This window comes from Vipera berus, assembly GCF_964194415.1.
Source record: "Vipera berus genome assembly, chromosome: 2".
NCBI lineage: Eukaryota > Metazoa > Chordata > Lepidosauria > Squamata > Viperidae > Vipera > Vipera berus.
In genome coordinates, this window is record NC_138203.1 from 102,359,231 (window position 1) to 102,380,578 (window position 21,348).

At 45.6% G+C, this 21,348-nt stretch overlaps 1 protein-coding gene across 1 annotated transcript; it reads right to left on the reverse strand.

Moving 5' to 3' along the window:
- Positions 1-438: 438 nt before the first annotated feature.
- DUSP4 (dual specificity phosphatase 4) lies at positions 439-20,034 on the reverse strand. The gene is made up of 4 exons (XM_081321848.1): positions 19,446-20,034; positions 9,657-9,793; positions 5,090-5,309; positions 439-3,267 (listed from the first exon to the last, which is right to left on the reverse strand). The coding sequence occupies exons 1-4, from the start codon at positions 19,894-19,896 to the stop codon at positions 2,882-2,884; spliced, it is 1,194 nt and encodes a 397-aa protein (XP_081177974.1). The 5' UTR covers positions 19,897-20,034; the 3' UTR covers positions 439-2,881.
- Positions 20,035-21,348: the final 1,314 nt, after the last annotated feature.

Sequence of the window (21,348 nt, forward strand, 5' to 3'; positions counted from 1 at the left end):
TAAAGCAAAACAATCTTGCGTAGAGAAAGGTGGGAAATAAATTTTTAAAAAAATGCCTAAAACCAATCTCCGATGGGCCCGCAGTCTACAAAAACATTGTTAGAATCTATCTAAATTCTCTGCAAAGTGTCACTCAAAAGCATGTTTTTTGACAATATCCCATTTTAAATAGGAAAAAAAAAACCTCCTGGTAGTAGGAAGCCTGCTTTGGTTTGAATGCAGAAACTCATGCATGTGGTCAACTAGCACAACTGAGGCCAAAAGTTCTGTTGCTAAAGCATGTCTTGCTTTAAGTGAGTTTTGCCCCATTTTACAACCTTCCTTGTCACAACTGTTAAGTGAGTCACTGCAATTAAGTTGGCAGCAGAGTTGTCAGAAGGTCACAAAAAGATTTATCACATGACTGGGACACTGCGACCATCATAAATACGCAAAAAGAATGAATGAGCCTTTTAATTTCCATTACAAAAGGTAACCACAGCTGAAAATTTATTTCAACTAATTTATCAAGCAATAAATTAAACAGTCACAGTCTAAAAAAAACAACACACACATGCATTTTAGACGTCCTATATAAAATATACACAATTGGGCCGAGTGTGTTATCAAAAACTTTGAAGGGTAAGCCAAGTTATGTTTGAAGGGGTGTGCAAACTTCCCATATTGTACCCACAGGAGACAGAACCTGCAAGATAATGGCCTATGAAAACACTCGTCATCCATAGGCACCTGACGTGCTACAGTAAAGGTAAGCTAATCTTTAAGGAAGTCAAAGATCTCTTCAGGGTAAACTCTCCCAAGCTATATAATCATCAAGGAGCAAAACATGAAACAATTTTATTCTGAAAGACTAGTTTTAAGCGTAGAAGATTTATGTGGCTATCTTTGGCATAACATGATGGGTCCAATTTGGGGTGGGGAGAGCAATGCGGAACTGGAGAAAAGCCAGGTGCTTTTCACTGAGTCTAGCCCAATTTTACACAGGATATGCCTCAAAAGAAATGAGGGTTACATCCCAGGAGGAATTACATGTTTTGCTCAAAAGTCCTACTTGGCTTCAGCAGTAAATTGGAGGAGTTTGATCTGTCCAGAAGGGTATATCCTTGCTATCTAGAAAAAGGAATCTTACAGGTTGGCATTTCTCTTGAAGAAAAATAACTCTCTACGTGCTCTTAAAGTTGCTGTAAAGGTCTCCACTTTCCACATTATGTAGGATTCCTGGGGAGGGAGAGGGCAACATTTACATCCTCTTTGAGGATCCATGTTAAGGATTTTTTTTATAGAGCAGTGTTGCTCAACCATGGTAAATTTATGAAATGTGGACTTCAACTCCCAGAGGTTCCCAGCCACTATGCCTGGGGAAGATTCAGCCTTTCCTAACTTGATTCTCCCCCAAAATTTATTATCCTTAAAAGTTGGCTATACTGACTGAAGCTTATGAGACTTGAGCATCTTCAGGAACTCACTTGTTGGGGACGGCTGCTTGGAAGCCATCTTTATTCTGCCCCAACACAATAGGATAACGCTTTCTTCCCTGATGTCTCAAGACACTAAATTGCTTGGCATGCAGAGATCTGCTGTGTTAGGTGAAGAAGAAAAAAACATGTTTGTGCATTTGTGTCAGAGAAGCCTGATTACTATTAGTCAGATGATACAAAAGGCTTCCTGCCCAGAAAGACGAGAAATAAGGGCCACAGGTCACTAACTTAGGGCTGATCAAGTTACCACACCAGAGAGGCATAATCAGGAACCAAGAACTCAATATGAGCATGAACAAAAACCTTATCTTGTCACGTCACCCTCAAGAGACAAAAGTAGGAGGAAAAGCAAGCACTTCCAGATTTACTGGCATTTCCCAAATTGTCTCAAAAAAAATAATATATTTCCTATGCTTCATAAATCCAAATTCCTTTTTTTTTATTTTAAATTGGTTTCAGATACATGGAATCTGAAACTCACTTCACAGTGAGCCTTCAATTCTTCTCCCTTTCTTTACACAAAATCTCGGCTTAGCAAAACAGGTGGTGTTAAGATATAATTCCAATCAAGAATTCCAAAAACCAGGCACTTTAATAAAACACGGTTCACCCTTGGGGCAGCTGAAAGCAAACGCAAAGTGGTCAGATGCAGGCACTAGGAGAATGCACATTTCAAAACCAGATTGGACCCAGTGTTTTGGACCTTGTCTAAACCCAAGACTTCTTGTGCATCCATTAAAGCAGCCCTTCATTCTGGCTTCAAGCAAGCCTGATCAAAAGATGCAGCTACTTTTAAGAGCTGCTTTATTTAATGCAACTATTGCTCCATGCAGAAGCCTGAAAAAGACAAAGAGAGAGGCTCTGCTGACATAAGACCAAAAACTTTCCTTCCCAAATGATTTCTGAAAGTGTGCCCTGTCCTAGCAGGTCCTTCACACATACGCAGGTACTCCAGCCTGCTCCCTCTCATATTTGCAAGACGGTAGATTCATGCTGGCTGAAAATTCTGGAATCTGTAGTCCAAAATATTGGGAGCACTTGCTCAGAGTAACACAACAAAGCCTGGTGTTCAACCACATTCAAGACTTCGACTTTCTTTTGTCTTCTCCCTACCCAGCACCCAAAAACATTATCAGGACTTTTAAAACTTCAAGCTTTTTATATTTTATATAGTTTTAGAAAATGAGGTAAGACATCTTGCCAAGGACGGACATGCTGGAACCCACTGCCCCACTAGGTTCCATTCTAGCTGCAACATTGCCCATTATAATTGCTGTCTTTGGTGCATTCCATTTGGCTGTAAGGGGGGGGGGCAGAGTTCTTTATTGCCTATAGTGATTGCCAATAGGGCTGTAGGATTCGGTCCTTTGATGTCCCTAGGTGTTAACCTCCAAAGATCTACTCTAGCAGGAGGGAGAGGTGGTGATAGGGCTATGCAGATAAGGAAGGCTACTCGAAGTGGAATGCACTGCCACAGAGACTGGGAAGCTGAAAACAAACTGGGACGTAGGTGTGGAGGAGCTCTTCCCCCTTTCTCTGAGCGTTCCTGAAGGGCTCGCAGCCTCAGCAGCACACGATGTGGTCAGCACTTGGGATTCAAACTGAAGCAGTTGACCCATGAAGCTGAAGTTCGGCGAGATGATGCTCCGGCGTTGCTTGACAAACTCAAAGGCCTCCTCAAGCTTCACTCGCTTCTTCATGATTAGGTAAGCCAAACAGATGGTAGCTGATCGGGAGATGCCAGCTTGGCAGTGCACAAGCACCCGTCCGTGACACACCTTCACAGCATCTGAGGGAGCAAAGCAGAGGTATTAGCACATTCAACCCTTAAAATGCAGCTCTGACCCAACTGTGGGACTGTGAGCCACAATTCCCCCAGGCCCTTGGAAACCGCCTGCCCCCTACTTTATTTATTGGGTCACTTTATACAGCCACCCCAATTTGCTGGCCAATTAGGTGCCTATATAAATTGATCTAATCAAAATAAATAAAAAGCAAGAGTATAATTTGGTTAACATATGTTACAGCATGTGAAAGATGCTCTTTAAAGGTACAAGGTACGTTTAAATTGCATACATATATATATATATATATACACAGTTTCATATTTTTTTTCATCCTCCAATATTACTATCTTTCTTGTCCCTCAGTTGAATGCAAGCAAAACATCCCTCAAAAGGTATTTGTGTTTGTATGCTATTTCTGAACCTGGTTCTAGCTATCCAGATGTGATACACAGTATGCACAAAGCAACCTAAATTATGTTGCAATTTGATATGGATTGCTTATATCGCAAGAATACAGGAATCAACAGTAACTGGGAAGATCTCCCTCATTTGTTTCAGAAAGCATCTCTTTCCAAGAAACTTGGGAGAATAGCTTCCTTTATTCATGCTCAGTTCTGAATTTCCTGCAGAACTTGGCCTTGGCCTCAAGTGATGCTCCTGGTAATATGCAAGAATTCTGCTGCGCTTATCAGGTTAAAACCCCCTTGAGTCAATAAAGCAACAGTACAGTGGAGAAAAGTATCTGTCTCTCCACATAAAGCATATTGCTATAGCTGGGGGAAAAAACTCAAAGCTCTGGGCTGTAGTATCCATTAGTCCTATTATCAGATATTAGAAATTTGGGGAAACAGAACTTTCAGCGCTAACAAAAGCCTGTATCTCTTTCCCTCCCACCGTGCCCAGAAACATCACTCTGGGGCTTTTGTTCTGTTTGATGCAGCAAAGGAGCAGATGTAATAGGAAGGCAGAAAGAGTAGGCTAAAAGAGCCTCAAACGTGCAATAGTAAAGCTGTTGAGGAGAATGCATTAAAATGAGCATTTTCTACTGTACACAAAGTATCACATTCACAAAAACATATGGCATGGAGTAAGCCAAAATTCTGCATCCTGAACTAGGAAATGGACAATCAAATGCTTTCCGAAGAATACAGTTTCTAGGATTAGAAACTCAAGTCTCTACAACTTACATCCAACGGCGACCATCCACATTCGAGTAGCGAGCTTTTTTGGGCGGCAACACCTCCATTTATCGAATTGCTCCCCAGCAAGGCTTGATTGGTGCCACACATTATCATCATTCAGGCAGCAGGTGAAAACCTATTTTCCCAGACGTCTTCTTTTCATTTGTATAATTTTAGGTGCAGAATGAGTGTTTTGTGTCTCAGGCTTTGTGTCTTTGTGTGCACATGCGATGACTGCCTACTCAAGTAGCTGCAGTTTTCTTGGCAAGTTTTTTTTTCCCAGAAGTGGTTTGCCATTGTCTGCTTCCCAAGGCCGAGGGAAACAGAATAGTCCAAGGTCAGCCAGCAGGCTTTGGGCCTAAGGCTAGTACTCAGTCTCCCACTTCTAACCTGACGCCCCTTAATCACTACTCCAAACATTTTACTTGATTTTATTGTTTAGGTTTTCATTCAGATTTTTAGTATGCTTTATTTTAAATAGCCCAGGCAGGGATAGGCAACCTTGGCTCTTTTATGACTCGTGGACTTCAACTCCCAGAATTCCTAGCTGGCCCAGGGCCTTAGCTATTAGGCAGTTTAAATTTAACAAAATAAAATCCAATCATCTCCACAACAAACATGCCATCCTTTACCATTATCTTACCTATGTATTCAATGGCTTCCATGAACCAGGAGCTGATGTCAGTTTTGTGGTTATCTTCTACTGGAATGCACTTATATTGAAAGTGTCCTTCGAAGTGGTTGGGACAGTCCGATGAAACGTTTAATAAAGCCGTGATTCCCAAGGCCTCCAACATGTCCCTCCGAGCTGCATGATGAGCACTGCCAAGGAAAAGGAAAGGCAAGATTTCCACCGGGCCACCCTACAGACCAGAGGGGAGAAATGAAAAAGAGGGGACAATGTAAGAAACAAGAAAAACACAGGATCTCACGAGCAAAAAGCAACACACTGGACAGTGCTCAACATCTCGCCAATTCTTTCAAAGAAGGGCATCACCTCAACTTCTGTAGGCTACTGTCAAGATGCACATGGGAGTGTTCTCTTCACTGGGAAATGTTCTCATCTTGCTAATCTATTCTTTAAAAGCATTCAGTTATGACTTGCTGATTGCACCGTTCGTCTATTTCTATACAGCTCTAGCTCTTCATTATTCCATAATTTAAACAAATATTTTCTGTTTAGAGAATATTTAAATAGAAGGTTAAATCTGAAGTTCTGCAATAAAGGAAGGATCTTGCCCACCCTACTACGAAAAGATGATGCTCTCTGACAACTCAGAAAATGTTGCCCCAAACAGACAACAGTGTTCACCCGCTTTATGGCTTCTTTTCACTAACCTCAAGATACTAAATATTACTCCTGTAACTAAATTATGCTTTAACTACACAGGCTGCAACATGTTCTTTCCACACCTACGTTTCAGTCCAAAAATCAAAGACTGCCACAGCACAATTGGGTGAACGTTTGCAGTTAAATTACATTTATAGATTGCCAACCATGGACTACAGAAAGTTGTCCACAGTTCTGATATTACCCACCATTTTTAATATTCAACTACCACCCCCCGCCCCGAAACCAAAAGTGGGGAATCGTTAAGTTTACATTCTGCCTACTGTAATTAAGATGATGGAACAAAAACGGGTGCCAGCAAAAATGCCTCCCTAAATTCTATTTAGAAGTGCCAGCATGCCGAGTCACAGTGAACATGTAACTCCTAATCAGGTTTTTGGACAGGCAGTGCTGTGAAACATATACCAAAGGCTCCATATCAGTTGCTGACAGGAAAGGGGAGAAAAAAAGCACATATACTGCCTCTCTCCAATAAACTTTTGTACCTGCTAGCAAATAACTTCGGAATGCACTTTATCACTTCCTTAATGACCGTACTGTTGTTCTTTGTATGTAGCTCTGCACTGCAGGTTTGGTTCAGTGTGCTAAGCTCAGAGCAAGCTAATAACAGTGGCCTGCTATACTAGCAGCTAGAAAGGGTCTCGTCAATCATCAATGGATTTAGATTTAGATTTAGATTTTATTAGATTTATATACCGCCCTTTCCCGAAGGACTCAGGGCGGTTTACAGGGCATTTTAAAATCATACCAATACAAAATACAAAGTTAAAAGAAAAATAAAAGATTTAATTATCCCTGAAAATAAAACCCAGTTAAAATTCTCAGCCTGGGTCAGAGAGCTCAAAGAGCCAAGTCTTCAGGTCCCGGCGGAATGAGCGTAGGTCAGGGGCAGTCCTGAGCTCCACGGGCAGCTGGTTCCAGAGGGCAGGTGCACCCACAGAAAAGGCCCTACCCCTGGGTGTTATCCGCCGGCAATCTTTTACCGGCGGCACCCTGAGAAGACCCTCTCTCTGCGAGCGCACTGGACAAAGGGAGCTTGATGTTCCCTCAGATATCCCGGACCCAAGCCATTTAGGGCTTTATAGGTCATTACCAGCACCTTGAATCTCACCCGGAGGGCAACCGGAAGCCAATGCAGCTCACGGAGTAGAGGTGTTACATGGAAGTATCGGGAAACCCCCATCACAACTCGTGCGGCCGCATTCTGCACCAGTTGAAGCCTCCGAGTGGTCCGCAAGGGCAGCCCCATGTAGGGGCTTGAAGTATTTCAGGACTGAGATAGGCAGAGGATCACAAAATGAGGGCAAGTCTGCTCTACTATTATCTCTGGATAACCTGGAACCTGTCAACTCTGCTTCAGCCTCCATGCATTCCAAGGAATAATAAGCTGTTCTTATTGCCTAATTTCTGCTACGTATGCAGTCACATGGCTTGAGAAAGAATTTCACTGCCTCTTTGTCAATGTGCAAATTTGTACATTCCCTGATAGTAAGAAATATTAATCTCTTCTTGACAGACACATATGTGCAACAAGCTTAGTTGCAGACAGTTAAAGCTAAAATAATTTCATCCCAAAATATGTGGATTTGGGAGATGACTTATCTCCCTCTCCTTTCCCCTGAAAATGATCTGTCTCTCAATATATTCTCCTTTTTGGAAAGTACGCAAGTTTATGGCACCTGAACCTAAAATACTTGTGGGCTAGAAGTTCTATTACTAGGCAGAGAAAGGTCACCAAGTTCCAATTAAACACGAAGACCATTCACGCTAGAAATTACACTGGGAACCCTGTTAGCGAACCAGTGTTTGCTAGAATTGAGGCCACCTTAATCAAAACAACCCGTGTCTTAGTTTTTGTTGATGCTATTGTAATTAAGATACTTTACTACGATTGACAGTACATCTGCATAAATATATTGACAGCTTGATGTAAATTAACATACCTCTATTGTATGATTTTTGCACTGCAGGTTATTTCATCTCAGTTTCACAACTGAAATCAATCAGGGCTATCTACCTATGTGTTCTTCTTTTCAGTTCTTAGCTTTATAGAAATCGCTGGATCTAATTGGACAAGCCAAAAGGTAGCTCGAAATACAAGAGTCTCGAAGAGGTTAATGAAAGAATATCAGATACCCAGGTTTTACTTTGGTTGATTCAATCTAAATGAGTTGCAGGACAAAGTCTTATACAAGACAGGTAGTCCTTTCTTAATGTCCAGTCGCTTATCAGCCATTCAAAGTTATGCCCCCCCCACGTTGCAACCCATTCTCAAAGTTAGGAGTATCCCATAACCCCTGCAGTTGTATGATGTTCCATAGGGCAGGGGCCACAGCACATCTTAGCACATCTGCCTAGAACCCACCAAATATATTACTGCTTAGTAGATGAGACCAGTAGCATACCCTTGCTGCTCAATCTGATGAAACAGACAGATGTAGTAACTAGGAAGTGGTAGTTCCTCAAATAACTTAGTCCCAGGGCATGTAGGGCTTTAAAGGTGAAATCCAGCACCTTGGGTTGCACCCAGATGCAAACTGGCAACCAGTTGAGCTCATGGAACAGAGACGTAATTTATGCCACACAAAGGCAGACATAACTGTGCAGCCACATTCTGCACTAGCTAAGGCTTCTAAATACTTTTGAATGGTATTACAGCGTATTACAGTAATTCATTCTAGAGATCACCGTGGCATTTAAGTAAATGCGACTAGAGCCTCAGGGTGCAGGAAAGGTTGCATTTGGAACACAACAAGAAGTTATACAAAGGCCCTCCTAGCTATGACTGCCACCTGCTCCTCCAGCAGGAGATGTGACTCTAGAAGGATCCCCAGATTGCACACCAGGTCCATTTGGGCAGAGCCAACAGTGCTTCCCAAAATAAACATCTTTAGGAGGCCAAGACACAAAACATGGGTCCAACTAAGAACATCTATGCATGATATGCAGGTCCTGACCATTTTCTTTGTTTAAGCTGAGAAGCGCATGCAGAGATCTACAGATTTGCATCACTAGGCACCCATCTGCAGCACATCTGAACCTATCATTTCAAAAAGCTGAAGCGAAGAAAAGAAAAAGTGCAATAAAAACATTACCCTAGATGGATTTGTCTCCCATTTTCAGCATGTATTCCAATTAACAACAAATTGCCCAGAGATTTCTGGTCAATAATGCTGTGCAGGGGGAAAGAACTTTATGTTGTCTTTGACCACACAGCAAACAAGTTGCTTTGATTTCCACCTAGCGCTTCACTATACTACTAAATTTGTACTGCCCAACATGAACAATGTCGTGGTTACATTTTTGGAGCAGATGGGAAAACCAAGAGTTACATCTCCACTTGACCATGCAACTCCTTGGATGGCTTGAGACCAATCTACATCTCAGGTCAATCTATTTCGCAAGGTGAGTTTAAAAAAAGAGGAGAAACCTCCACAATACGAGAGAAAAGTATAAAAACTTGTCCTTGTGGATTTGGAGAACCTGAAATTCCAGTGTCCTTTCTATAACTACTTGTGCTCAACTCTCATAACTCTACTTGCCAACAGAAGTGCCATCTGTTCTGAAAATGATTTGCTTTATATCACCAGATCAAAACCTTAACATCTCCAGAAAGATTGCAAAATTCACTACAGAAAAATACTGTCTTGATTTTAGGATTTATAACTATTAAAAAACCATTTTTACCTTGGATGCTGTTCTGCATCATATATGACTCATTACCAAGCACAATTAAATTAAACTCGAGTTGACAAACCCCAGGTGTATCACCAGAGGGATGTGGAGGCCATCAATAAATAAAAGGAAGCTTTTTGGCTCAGAGAGCAGAGAGCTTTGAAGTGTAGAGAAGCCAACCTACCTGATCATGCTGTGGCGTCCCACAGGAACTGCAGCTATGGTCCAGACGCTCCACAGGTGCCAAAGTAGAGGCTGCTGTAAGAGATTTTGTCTTTGTGCAGAATTCTGGATATTCTGACTGGAATCTTTCGTAACCACCTGTAAGTAAAAAAAAAAAGATGCTGAAAACCTGTTCTTGGCGATAGTATGAAATCTTCTAGAACTTTGACTTCTCACAGCCTTGGAATTTCCGGATGATCTCCCATACCAATTAATCAATGTAACCATGCTAAATAAATAAGGGACGCGGTGGCTCAGTGGGTTAGGACGCTGAGCTTGTCGATCAGATGGTCAGCAGTTTGGCGGGTCGAATCCCGAGTGCCACATAACAGAGTGAGCACGTTACTCGTCCCAGCTTCTGCCAACCTAGCAGTTCGAAAGCACGTAAAAATGCAAGTAGAAAAATAGGGACCACTATGGTGGGAAGGTAACAGCGTTCCGTGCGCCTTTGGCCTCTAGTCATGCCGGCCACATGACTTGACATCAAAGACATCCTCGGACAAGCGCTGGCTCTTCGGCTTTGAAACGGAGATGAGCACCGGCCCCTAGAGTTGGAAACGACTAGCACGCATGTGCGGGGGAACCTTTACCTTTACCTTTAATCAGGCCCAACTGTGCCTGGCTTCCAAGACTGACTAAAACTAGCCAGTTTTAGCAGAGGACTGGCAATGCTTAGCACTTAGCACAGGTATCTTCAAAAGATCTCCTTCAAGATATGTTATTGCTACAGATCCCAATTTCCCCTGCCCATTTCCCATTTGTTACATTAGTGCCTTAGAGCAGGGGTGTCAAACTCAATTTCATTGAGGGCTGCATCAGCATTGTGGTTGCCCTCGGGGGCCGGGTGGGCATGGCCGGGTGGGTGTGGCTGGAATGCGTGTGGCCTACTGGGTGGGCATGGCCAGCTCTACATCGTTCGCGTCAAGGGTGCCTATGGGGGCCTGGGCAGGAGTGGGACAGATCTGAGGGTCTCTGGCAGAAGGAAATGGGACCAGGACAAGTGCCAAGGCATGGTCCACTGGAGGAGCCTCACTATTCCTCTCAGACTATGCGGGGAGCGGGGGGCTGGATGGTGGCGCAGAGGTCAAATGCCCAGCCCAGACCTCAAGCACCCACGGCACTAAGCCCAGCCCCACTTCCCCAAGGGGGCGCCCAGCCCCACTTCCCCAAGGGGGCGCCCAGCTGCACTTATCTTCTCCTCAAGGCTGCTGCTGCTGTGCTTGCTCTCCTTAGCCAGGTTGCTCATGATGGGTACAAGGGCAAAGTCAAGAAGGAGGCCCAATCCCTCTCCATGTGAGGAGACCTGGCTTTGTATCCAAAGCTTCCTTAGCAATAGGATGGGAGACCCCCCCCCAGGATAGGCCAGTGGGAAGGGGCAAGGGGATGGTGAAAGGGCATTAGGGCAGGACTAAGGCAGGACTTCCCTCAGACCCTCCCTCTCCTTCCTTCCTTCCTTCCTTCCTTCCTTCCTTCCTTCCTTCCTCCCTCCCTCCCTCCCTTCCTAAGAACAGAGTGGTGGGAAAATATTTGAGATGAGGGAGGGAATAAAACAGGCAAAAAACGCAGCTGGGGAAGTGTCATCCTTTGTGAGGAATGAAGAAATGCACCATCGCCTGGAAGTGGCCAGCACATGGCCCTCGCCTACTTCACATATCCGGCTTGGTGGGCTCTGGGGGAGGGGATGCCATGAGCAGCGTGAGAGCTGATGTTACCTGGGCAATGCAACCCAGCCCCCAGTCTACCTGATTTTGGCCGGCAGCGGGGCACTCTCCTCACAGTGCCGAGAGACTGAGCTGGGTGGCACGAAATCTGAAGAGAAGCGCAACGCTGCCCAGCCTCTAGCCTGCCCAAAGTAGGCAGGGCCATATGCTGGCCACTTCCAGGTGATGGTGCATTTCTTCATTCCTCACAAAGGATGATACCTCCCCAGGGTGTACCCAGGGGGCAGTGCCGACACGGCAGAGGCCGGTCCCTTGCTGTTTCCAGAAGGCCTTGTGGAGCTAAGCCTAAATGTATTTCAGCGTAGATGACCACCATAAAATTGTACACTAGCTCCTGCCCAGCCTGGGCCGGGGCCAAGGCAGTGGGGGCTGTTCCCTCACTGTTTCCAGGGTGGCTTCACGGGCCTGATCCGGCCCCCGGGCCTTGTGTTTGACATGTCTGCCTTAGAGGAAAAACAAGCTGCTACTGTGTTTCCCTGAAAATAAGACCCAGTCTTAATTTTTTTTCCCCAAAAGAGGCACCAGGTCTTTGTTTTGGGGCGTGGGGGGTGTCTTTTCCACTCACAACCGCATTGACAGCCCCGCCCAGTCGGCCCACTTCTTCTGGGGCTGAAGCAGCAGCTTCATTCTGCAGCTGAAAATGGAGCTCAGGCCTGCATTTTGCAGTCAGAGGCTTTTCTGGAAGGCCTCTGCGGCTGAGAACCGAGCTACGGATTCTCCACACAGGCACTGAAAAACCATATGCCTGTGTAAATTGAGGTCAGGTAGACTGGATCCATTCCTCTTATGTATCACACCATTCTCCTGATGTCAAACTAGAAATTAAGCACTGCCATTCACTCAATCAGCCAGAAACAGGCAAGAGCTCCGATACGTATTGCTGTCAGCTAACTTGGCATCAGTAAGTATAATGGTAATTCTTGGTTTACAACCACAATTAAGCCCAGAAATTTTGGTCATAAGTCATTGTGATTGAAAGTAGTCACCATGTGACTGGACTTGATTTTACACCTGTTTTTTTATGATGGTCATTAAGTGAACCACCTTATCCAATGGGTGGGTGGGGGTTTGGGGGGGAGAAGGCAGCAAAAAACACAGCAAAATATGATCGTGTGATGGCAGGATGCTCTAACCATTTGTACATTTGAGCCAATTTCCTGCAATGCAATCACATGACTGTGCAGCAGTTGTAACTTCAAGGATAAGTCATAAGTAACTTTGTCATAAATTTGAATGATCATTAAGCAACCGTTTCTAAGTTGAGGACTAAAAACACAGTGAAAGTGAGTGTGTGATCATGAATGTTTGGTTACCAAGGGACCTTTCATGATTGTTGAAAGGTTACTAAGGAACCTACCATGACTTAGTTTACATCTTCAAACTTCATTTGAACTATGCCTATCATTTTGTTGTCTCTTTTTCATCACTCACTGCTTTCCCTCCCACTGTATACATATAGCTGTAGCTAAGGACATTATTAATCATTCATCTGTCAGTATTAAGCACTTGTGCTCCCCCCCCCCACGCGCAAGCTTTCACTCTAATACATTGTTAGTTTCCAAGATGTCAAAAGTTTTTGTTGTAGCTACCGTACAAATTAACATGATTATACTTCTGGAAAGTTTACAGCAAATTTGTTAACACAAAGTCCTCTTAGTGTAAAGTCTATTTTCTACTTCTGGAGGCACCCAATAGTAAAATGGGTAGCATATAAATTTAATAAATACTTTACAACCACCAAAATTTGGCAAACCAGTAGAACCCCCAATTTCCGAGTCAATTTTATTCATACAATTTAGAGGCTGCCTACCTGACTCCAGAAGGCAAGAAAATAGTAAAACAGATTATGCAAATCCTGAAGCAAAACTGCAATGGTACCTTGGTACTCATCATTAATTGGTTTCAGAAGACACAATGAGTACCAAAAATAATGAGTACCAAAAACATTTTCCCCATAAAGAATAATGTAGTGAGTCACAAGACAGCCAAAAAGAAGTTCTAGCTTGTGCATTAAGTACCGGACCAGGACAAAATTTTCAAAATGCAGTGAGCACCAAATTCGATGAGTTTCAAAGCAATTGAATGCCAAGGTACCACTACATATATGTCACGTAAAATAAGGAACCTACAGCAGCTCAACAGCCACCATTCTCAAGGCTTGGGAGAACACTCAAGTTTCATAGACCAACCTACATGGATTGCAAAAGAACACCTACCACGACGTTAGGAGATGGTCAGCAGTATGTCTTTCAGGGTGATGGTGAATTTATTATTTTCTTTAAAACCCTGTCAGGCTGCAAAAGCTGCTTAGCTAGCTGACCACCTGTCAGGCAGGCTTGTCACAGACTTTCAGAACTATATCAGGATAGAAGGCATTCTGGATGAGTGCAGTTCCAGAGGGCAGGCCCTGCAGTAGAGAAGCCATACTTCCTATACTCTGATCGATCAATTTGTTTGATGAAGGAAACCTGGAGTGTCTTCTGCCCCTAGAGTGGGCAGAAACCATCAGAGAAGGGTGCTCCCTCAAATCACCAGTCCCTATGCCAGTGATGGCGAACCTTTTAGAGACCGAGTGCCCAAACTGCAACCCAAAACCCACTTATTTATCGCCAGGTGCCAGGTGGGTGTGGCCCACTGGGTGGGCATGGCTGTGGTGGTCATGGCAAATTGGGTGGGTGTGGCCAAGGTGGGTGTGGTCACCTCAATGTTGCTCATGAGGAGGGATGCCTGTGGGGGCTGGGCAGGGTTGGGGGAGATCCAGGGTGTCTCTGGCAGGTGGGCCAGTAGACAGGAGGCTCGTTATGCAGGGTGAAACGAGGCAGGACAAGGGGTACCATAGCCATGGGGCAAGGCAAAGGCCGGGGCAGCTATTGCCTGACACCATCGGCCCCCACACACAGAGGCCAGTGAGCACGTGGGGGCCGACAGTGTCCGTCAGCAGCCACAGCCTGCTGGCCCCTCAACCTGGGGCTCTGCAGCCCACCAGCAGTTCAAAGAAGCAGCCTCTGAGCTGGATGGCCGGCCGACAGCCGAGGAGGCGATGCAGTGGGTCGTGCCCAGGAAAAGGAGAGAATGCGAGGCCAGGAGGGACAGGATGGGGGGAGAGAAACCAGCCGTGCCGGGATGCATCCAGCCACATGGGACCTCGGCGAGTTAGCAGGCGGTTGGTTGAAGAGGGACAGTTGCCATCTCCGGGGCATGGTGCGCGTGCCCACAGAGAGGGCTCTGAGTGCCACCTCTGGCACATGTGCCATAGGTTCGCCACCACTGCCCTATGCCAAGGATGGATTAATAGGCAATAGCCAGGACTTGTAATGCACTTGGAAGTCAACAGGCATCCAGTGCTATTTACAGAGCAGTATTGCCATGTGGGCATGACATAGTATGCTATCACTGCTCACACCACTGCATTCTGGATCAGGCATAGCTTTTGGATGGTATTCAAGGGCAGTCAATACAGATTGCCTTGCAAAAGTCTGTTTTTGAGGTGCTTAGGGCATGATCATCTAAAGGCATCCTGAATTAGGAATGGGCACAATAGAAACACTAGATGAATCTATTCGAAAGCCTTCTTGGGTAAAGCTGCCTCCTGCTTCCAAAGTACACATGAGTGTCAAATGGGAAAGTACTAATCCATCACAACTAAAGATGGAAAGACCATTGAGCTGAGGAACCCAAGTATCCACAAGTACTAGGTCTTGTTAGGATTGAGTCCAAGTCTGTTCCTCCCTGTTCAGATCTGAACAACCTCCAGACACTCCCTCCAGACAGGACATTGACCACATGACTTGGATGGCTCTGTATCAAGTCATGTTATTGGGCATCATTACCATGCCGGTCACATTGAATCCCCAAATGATGACCTCACCCAGAAGTATCATGCAAATGTTAAACACAAGAGGCTACTTTCAATCCCTGAGACATTCTGCAAATGGAAGGCTGTGGTTATGGCCTCTCCCCTCCATCAATACCCACTGCAACCAACAAATCAGGAAGAACCACCATAATATAGTCCCTATCATTCCCAGCTGGACCATGACTGTTGCTACCAAAAGCTGCTGAGAAATCATGGAGCACAAGGATGGACAAACAACCCTCTCAATTCTGCCAAATGTCATTAAATTGTGATTTTATCTCCCCAGGAATAGCAAGTTCTACCGTTCCTACACAAACGCAAAGCTCTTTTCCACCACATTTTTAGTTATGAGTAATTTCACCTTATCCTACAGAAATGCTCAAACTGAGAAGGCTTTTAAGTGCAAGGTCATCATCCTTCTTCCTCCTCCATTATTTTATTTATTGATTTATTAAACTCTTTCAACCGGTCTTCCATCCCAAGTATCTTAATGGATCAAGGTTTATTTGTACATAAGCCACAGGAGGAGATGTTATTAGGACATTCTACGAAGCAGACTGATCCAGTAAAATATCTCTCATTCTCTTAGTCAGATCTGGATTACAGCAGGCAGTTTCCCCCCCCCCCAAACCTATTGGAGGAAGCTAGAAAAGTAACAGGAAAGACACCCCTCCCCAGTTCTGAAGCTTTTGTAAAAGTAAAGCTAAATGTAGCAATTCCACTTAAAATTAAGCATTAGAAAATATTTTCTATCAACTTCCCTCAGGGTTTGTAGGAACACTACTGCTGAACGAGATCTTTGAACAGCATTATTGCAAAAATGCACTATTCCCAGAGCAGTAAGCTAAAAATAAATTGCATTTAATTGTTCAATAGAATACACTCCCAGTGTGAAAAAAATATTGAATTTAGATAAATAAAAACAGGACTGTATACATTACAAGGCTACATGCAAAATGACACCTTTCCAGTAAGGTTCATATTCTGCACATGCCCAAATCAAACCAAGATAGGTAAATTAATCAAATGTTCATAATTAATTCTAGCTTTGTTTAGCATGACCCAGGGGAAGCCAAGGCAATCAGGAAGCACCAAACTAAATTCTGAAGAGATACTTGATCCTCTAGTGCAGGGGTGTCAAACTCAATTTCATTGAGGGCCGCATCAGCATTGCAGTTGCCCTCAAGGGGCCGGGTGGGTATGGCCAGGGTGGGCATGGCCCACTGGGTGGGCGTGGCTAGAGTGCCTATGGCCTACTGGGTGGGCATGGCCAGCTCTACATCGTTTGCATCAAGGGTGCCTATGGGGGCCTGGGCAGGAGTGGGACAGATCTGAGGGTCTCTGGCAGAAGGAGGGTCTCTGGGCCAGGGCCAAGGCAGTTTGGGCCATTCCCTCACTGTTTCCAGGATGGCTTCGCAGGCCACATGAAACCACTTTGCGGGCTGGATCCGGCCCCTGGGCCTTGTGTTTGACATGTCTGCTCTAGTGAGTTGGCTAAGGTCTGTGCCTATAAAGAGCCTAAGCAGAGTTCTCCACTTCTCAAGCCCCTCCCCAACCAGTTCCAACTTTAGCAGACATGTTTTTTTCCAGCAAAACTGCATTGCAACATCAAGCATTTCCAGGAAACAGAAAGACATGGGGTTTCTATAAGGGTTGGGAAGAAGAATTCCAACAATGGGAATTGGGTAATTAGATAACAAAATGTTACAGCTTAAAACCCCAATCTTGCTAACCATTCATGATTTCACTGAAATGAAACACAAATGAAGCCAAGATGCACAAAGAACTAATCAGCTGCCAAATGAACACAAAATGCTTTTTGAAATTGATCGATGGTATTGGTTTATTTTGACTTTTTGTCTGCTTTAAACATGATTTCCTTAGCATTAAAAGCCATAGAGAATTGTTCTATGAATCGCTATTTTAAAACAGCATCCCTTACATTAGAGGTTATAACCATTTATCTCAAGACTCAAGTTTCATTTTTTTCATCAACATTAGTTTCAGTAATTAGCAAATCTACTGATTAAAGTGTAGGGTAATGGGGCCTATGACCACTGTCTTTCCAATGATCCTTTAGAAGAAAGAAATCATTAAAAAAATCCTATTCTGAGCTGGAATATTTTGGCTAGGGCTATTTAAGGACACAGCGCTGGAGCTGGGGACTATACCACAGAAGCCCATTAGAACTTCCTTCCAGAGAACACAGATACAGTCCCTGGAGCCACGGCACTAAAAAAAACGTAGGGCTACTTTCTACCACTACCACCCCCTTATTCTCATGCATTCCTAAGGGGAGAGGCCATTTGGGGGAACAATAATACAGGATCTCTCACCCTTTTCCCTTCCACCCACCCAAAGCTTTTGTAATTCAAAAGGTCACCAGCTGCCTTCATGCACACAACCAGCTAATAAGTCAAATGGGCAGGAAATACCCCTCCCTTCCAATACAGCCTGGTTTCCTTGGGCCACACCCAAGCAAGAAAGGGGAACTAGCTGAGGGGCGAAGATTATAAGGGAAACCATTATTAGTCAAAGCATGGCTTTTGCTCCAACTCCCCCCCCCCACACAACACCTTGGATAACCCAATTCAGCCACTGAATGGTTTTTCTCACTCTGGGTCAATTTCCTAGCAGCTTTTCTCACATACAGCTGAATAAAGGCCACATCCTGTTGACTGCTGGACTATTTACTTTTCTTTCAGGGCAATCCGATTGCCTGGAAAAGCTCTGAGTTGACAAACAGCAGGGACCCCCCAAGCCATTTTCTTCAGAAAAGTGATCAAATGCCTTTTAGGGGGGGGGGAGAGAAAAGGCTCCCTCTGCGGATTAGGCCCCCAGTTCACCTTTTCAGGTTCTTTCTTGACTTCTTTGCCAAACCATGGGGCAGAGGGGGAAATCTTGAGAAATTGGGGGAAGGAGCTTAGGATTAGACAGGTCGAAACCTCTGAAGTTAAAGGAGTCTGCAGGAACCTGCCCGGTGGTTCTTCCTTTTTTTGGTTGGCCCGGGGCTGAGAAATTCTCTCCAGGAGCTGAAGAAGTTCCCCAAATCGCCCTGACTACCGCTGCTTTGTTTTCTAACAACAGGCTCTCCCCGTCCCCTCCCGCCAGAGACCAGGGGTCGGCAACCTCGGCTCTTTTATGACTCGTGGACTTCAACTCCCAGAATTCCTGAGCCAGCTATGCTGGCTCAGGAATTCTGGTAGTTGAAGTCCACGAGTCATAAAAGAGCCGAGGTTGCCGACCCCTGCGCCAGACGGAAGTGAAGGAGGGCGTGAGAGGGGACTGACACGCGGCTCACACGTTGTGCTCTTCGCAAAGGGTGGGATTTAGACCTCCTCTCCCTTCATTCCGCCCCCGGGGCAAGCCCTCATTGGCGAGTCCCCACATCCTTTGCAAGCCAGCAAAGAATGAACCGGGAAGACTTTTAACAGGCCCGGAAAAGAGAAGGGAAAATAGCCCGAACTCCAAGACTGGTCTCCGTCCTACTCCGGCGTAGCGGCGACGGCGGGGGTCCTCCTTGCCAATCAGTCTGAATTATAAACCTCGAGGCTTTGAGTGTCCTGCGTATTCCAAATCGCGGGGGGGTGTGCGTGTGTGGCAAGAGGTACACGCTCAGTGTCATCGCCCTTCTCGTGCCTGTAGTACGATTTGAAGCCCGCCCCCCCCCCCGCACATTCCAACCGGCCCCTTTAAACCCATAAAAGAGCCTTGGTGGAGCAGTGGGCTAATGCCTCCTTAAGTAACGCCAGCTGCCTGCAATTAGTGCAGGTTCGCCTCCCACCAGGCTCAAGGTTGACTCAGCCTTCCATCCTTCCGAGGTAGGTAAAATGAGGACCCAGATTGTTGGGGGCAATTAAGCTGACTTGGTAATAATGCCGCTTGGGGTGTGTGTGTGTGTGTGTGTGTGTGTGTGAAAGCCCTAATAAGCAGGCATATACATAGAATGAAGGCTACTGCTAAGCTTGTAAGCCGCCCTGAGTCTTCGGAGAAGGGCGGGATATAAATGGAATAAAATAAAATAAATAAATAAATAATCCGTTGGACGGTCTGGCTCAAACCGGCGCACGGGAAGTGGGGTCTTTTAAGAGCCACAGTTCAAACGCCTGATATACTCCCCGGCTAAATTCGGGCGCCCGTCTCCCTCCCTCCACCCCCACCGCCCCCCCCCTACCTTTCAGCAAGCAGACGTTCGTGTGCTCCGTGTCCTTGCGCAGCGTCCGCACCACCAGCGACACGGTGCTATCCTCCCGCAGAGATTCGGCCCGCGGGCTCCGCTCGTCGTACACAACGACGGCCGAGTAGAGGCCCGAAAGCAGGCGGGAGCGCACCTCGTCTTCCGCCGGGAGGATCTGCTCCAGGCTGATCGACCCTTTGGTCCGCCGTCGGACGATGGTGTTGCATCTCACGTTCAGCGCGCCGCGGATGTAGCCGGCGCTGTGAGCGAGGAAGGGCCTGCAGTCCAAGAGGAGACACTTCCCGCCAGCGGGAGGAGATGAGGAACTGCTCGCGGGGGTGGCGGTGCCGCCGCCGCCGCCGGCTTGGTTGTAGCTCCCGCCGCTGCAGTCCCCCCGTTGCAGGAGGTGCCGAAGCACGCTGCAGTCCATCTCCCGGAGCTCCACCATGGCTGCCGGCTCTGCGCAGCCTTCTTCCTGCCCCAGGAAAAGGCTAGGCTAGGGCCTTAGCACATTTTGCCCCCGCTTCCGCGCCCGTCTCAGCTCAGTCATTAATAACGGAGCTGCTGCTAGTAGTGGCAATGCAGCCCGCACGCTCGCTTGCTCGAGTGCGGGGGGGGGGGACCTCCTTTTACTACCTCGCTCCGCCCCCCACATCCTCTCCTCTCTCCTTTCCCCTCTCTCTCTCTCTCTCTCTCCCCGGCGCCGAGCCTCATTCTTCCTTCGCTCGCTGTGAATGGAACGCAACCGGGTCTGCCGACGTCACAATGGGCAAATATATATATATATATATATACGACATTTCGGCGCTTCTGTTCGCCTTCATTCATTAGAAAGCTACGGCAAGGCGGGGTTGATGGCCGCTCTTCCTTAGAGCAAACATTATTACTTTCGGCAGCCGCCGGATTTCAGGGGAAAACGCGAAGGGTTGGGTCACCCAGGGTTGGCCAGCATGCGTACAGCGACAGCATGCGAGGTTTGTGGCTGCCCCGAGCCTCTCTCGGCAGGCTTTTTTTGACTAGGCATTGTGTATGCTGGAGTGAGACTAGAGTCATACGAACTGGTTTGCAGATTTTCGTAAAATAAGAGAGAATTATGTAACCTTAGTAAATATCAAAACAAAACAAACCCGCTAATTTAAGCACCATTTTACAGGGAATTATAATATACATAAAACTTGCCAAGCCAATTCCCTTGCTTTCCCTCAAGTCTTCTATTTCCAGCTGCCAAGTTTGGTGATTAATTGAACCTGAGATTCAGTAATCTGGTTTCTGCAAAAAAAAACAAAAAAACTCACCACCACCCTCTCAGGTGCAGGGATTTAGTTCACAATTATTAATTTAATTGATACCTTTCTGGATACCTTCGTTTCATTTCAAATGCACTAGCATTTGTAGAGTGGGGCTCTTGTGAATCACATAAGATTGAATCACATAATTCACATTCAGTACTGGGAGGAAAGGAAGGAGACTAGGGGGGGGGGCGAAAGTGACCTTGTCATCTTGAAGGGCTGTGATTTCCTGTTGTACTTCTGGTTTGTCATCTCTTTGTACCAATATTTTATCATGGGTGTCACTATTATAAGGGCATCATCAAAATAGGAAATCTAATTAAAATCAGTGGGCCATCAAACATCTTAAGAGCTCAGCTGGGTTTTCTCCCAGGTTGAGTTCAATAACCTAAAATTCTTCAGGCCTCTCTTTTTTAAAAAAAATCTATTGTAATCTATTTAATCTCTTTTTAATCTATTGAAACTAATTTTATATGTGTGTGGGAGGGGGCAGTCCAGGGCAATATTCTCTTCTCTTTCTGCCTCAGGCCCTGAATTCTAAAATAACAGCCTATCCAGCCATTTGATGGTCTCCTATTTCTACTCAAAAAGTGTTGAAGAAAACTAGAGGA

Coding starts and splice junctions, on each gene's coding strand:
- DUSP4 (XM_081321848.1), bottom strand. CDS start 19,896: ATGGTGGAGCTCCGGGAGATGGACTGCAGCGTGCTTCGGCACCTCCTG. Junction 9,794..19,445: donor GAACGTCTGCTTGCTGAAAG/GTAGGGGGGGGG, acceptor TTTTACTTACAG/GTGGTTACGAAAGATTCCAG. Junction 3,268..5,089: donor GGAAGCCATTGAATACATAG/GTAAGATAATGG, acceptor TTGCTCCCTCAG/ATGCTGTGAAGGTGTGTCAC.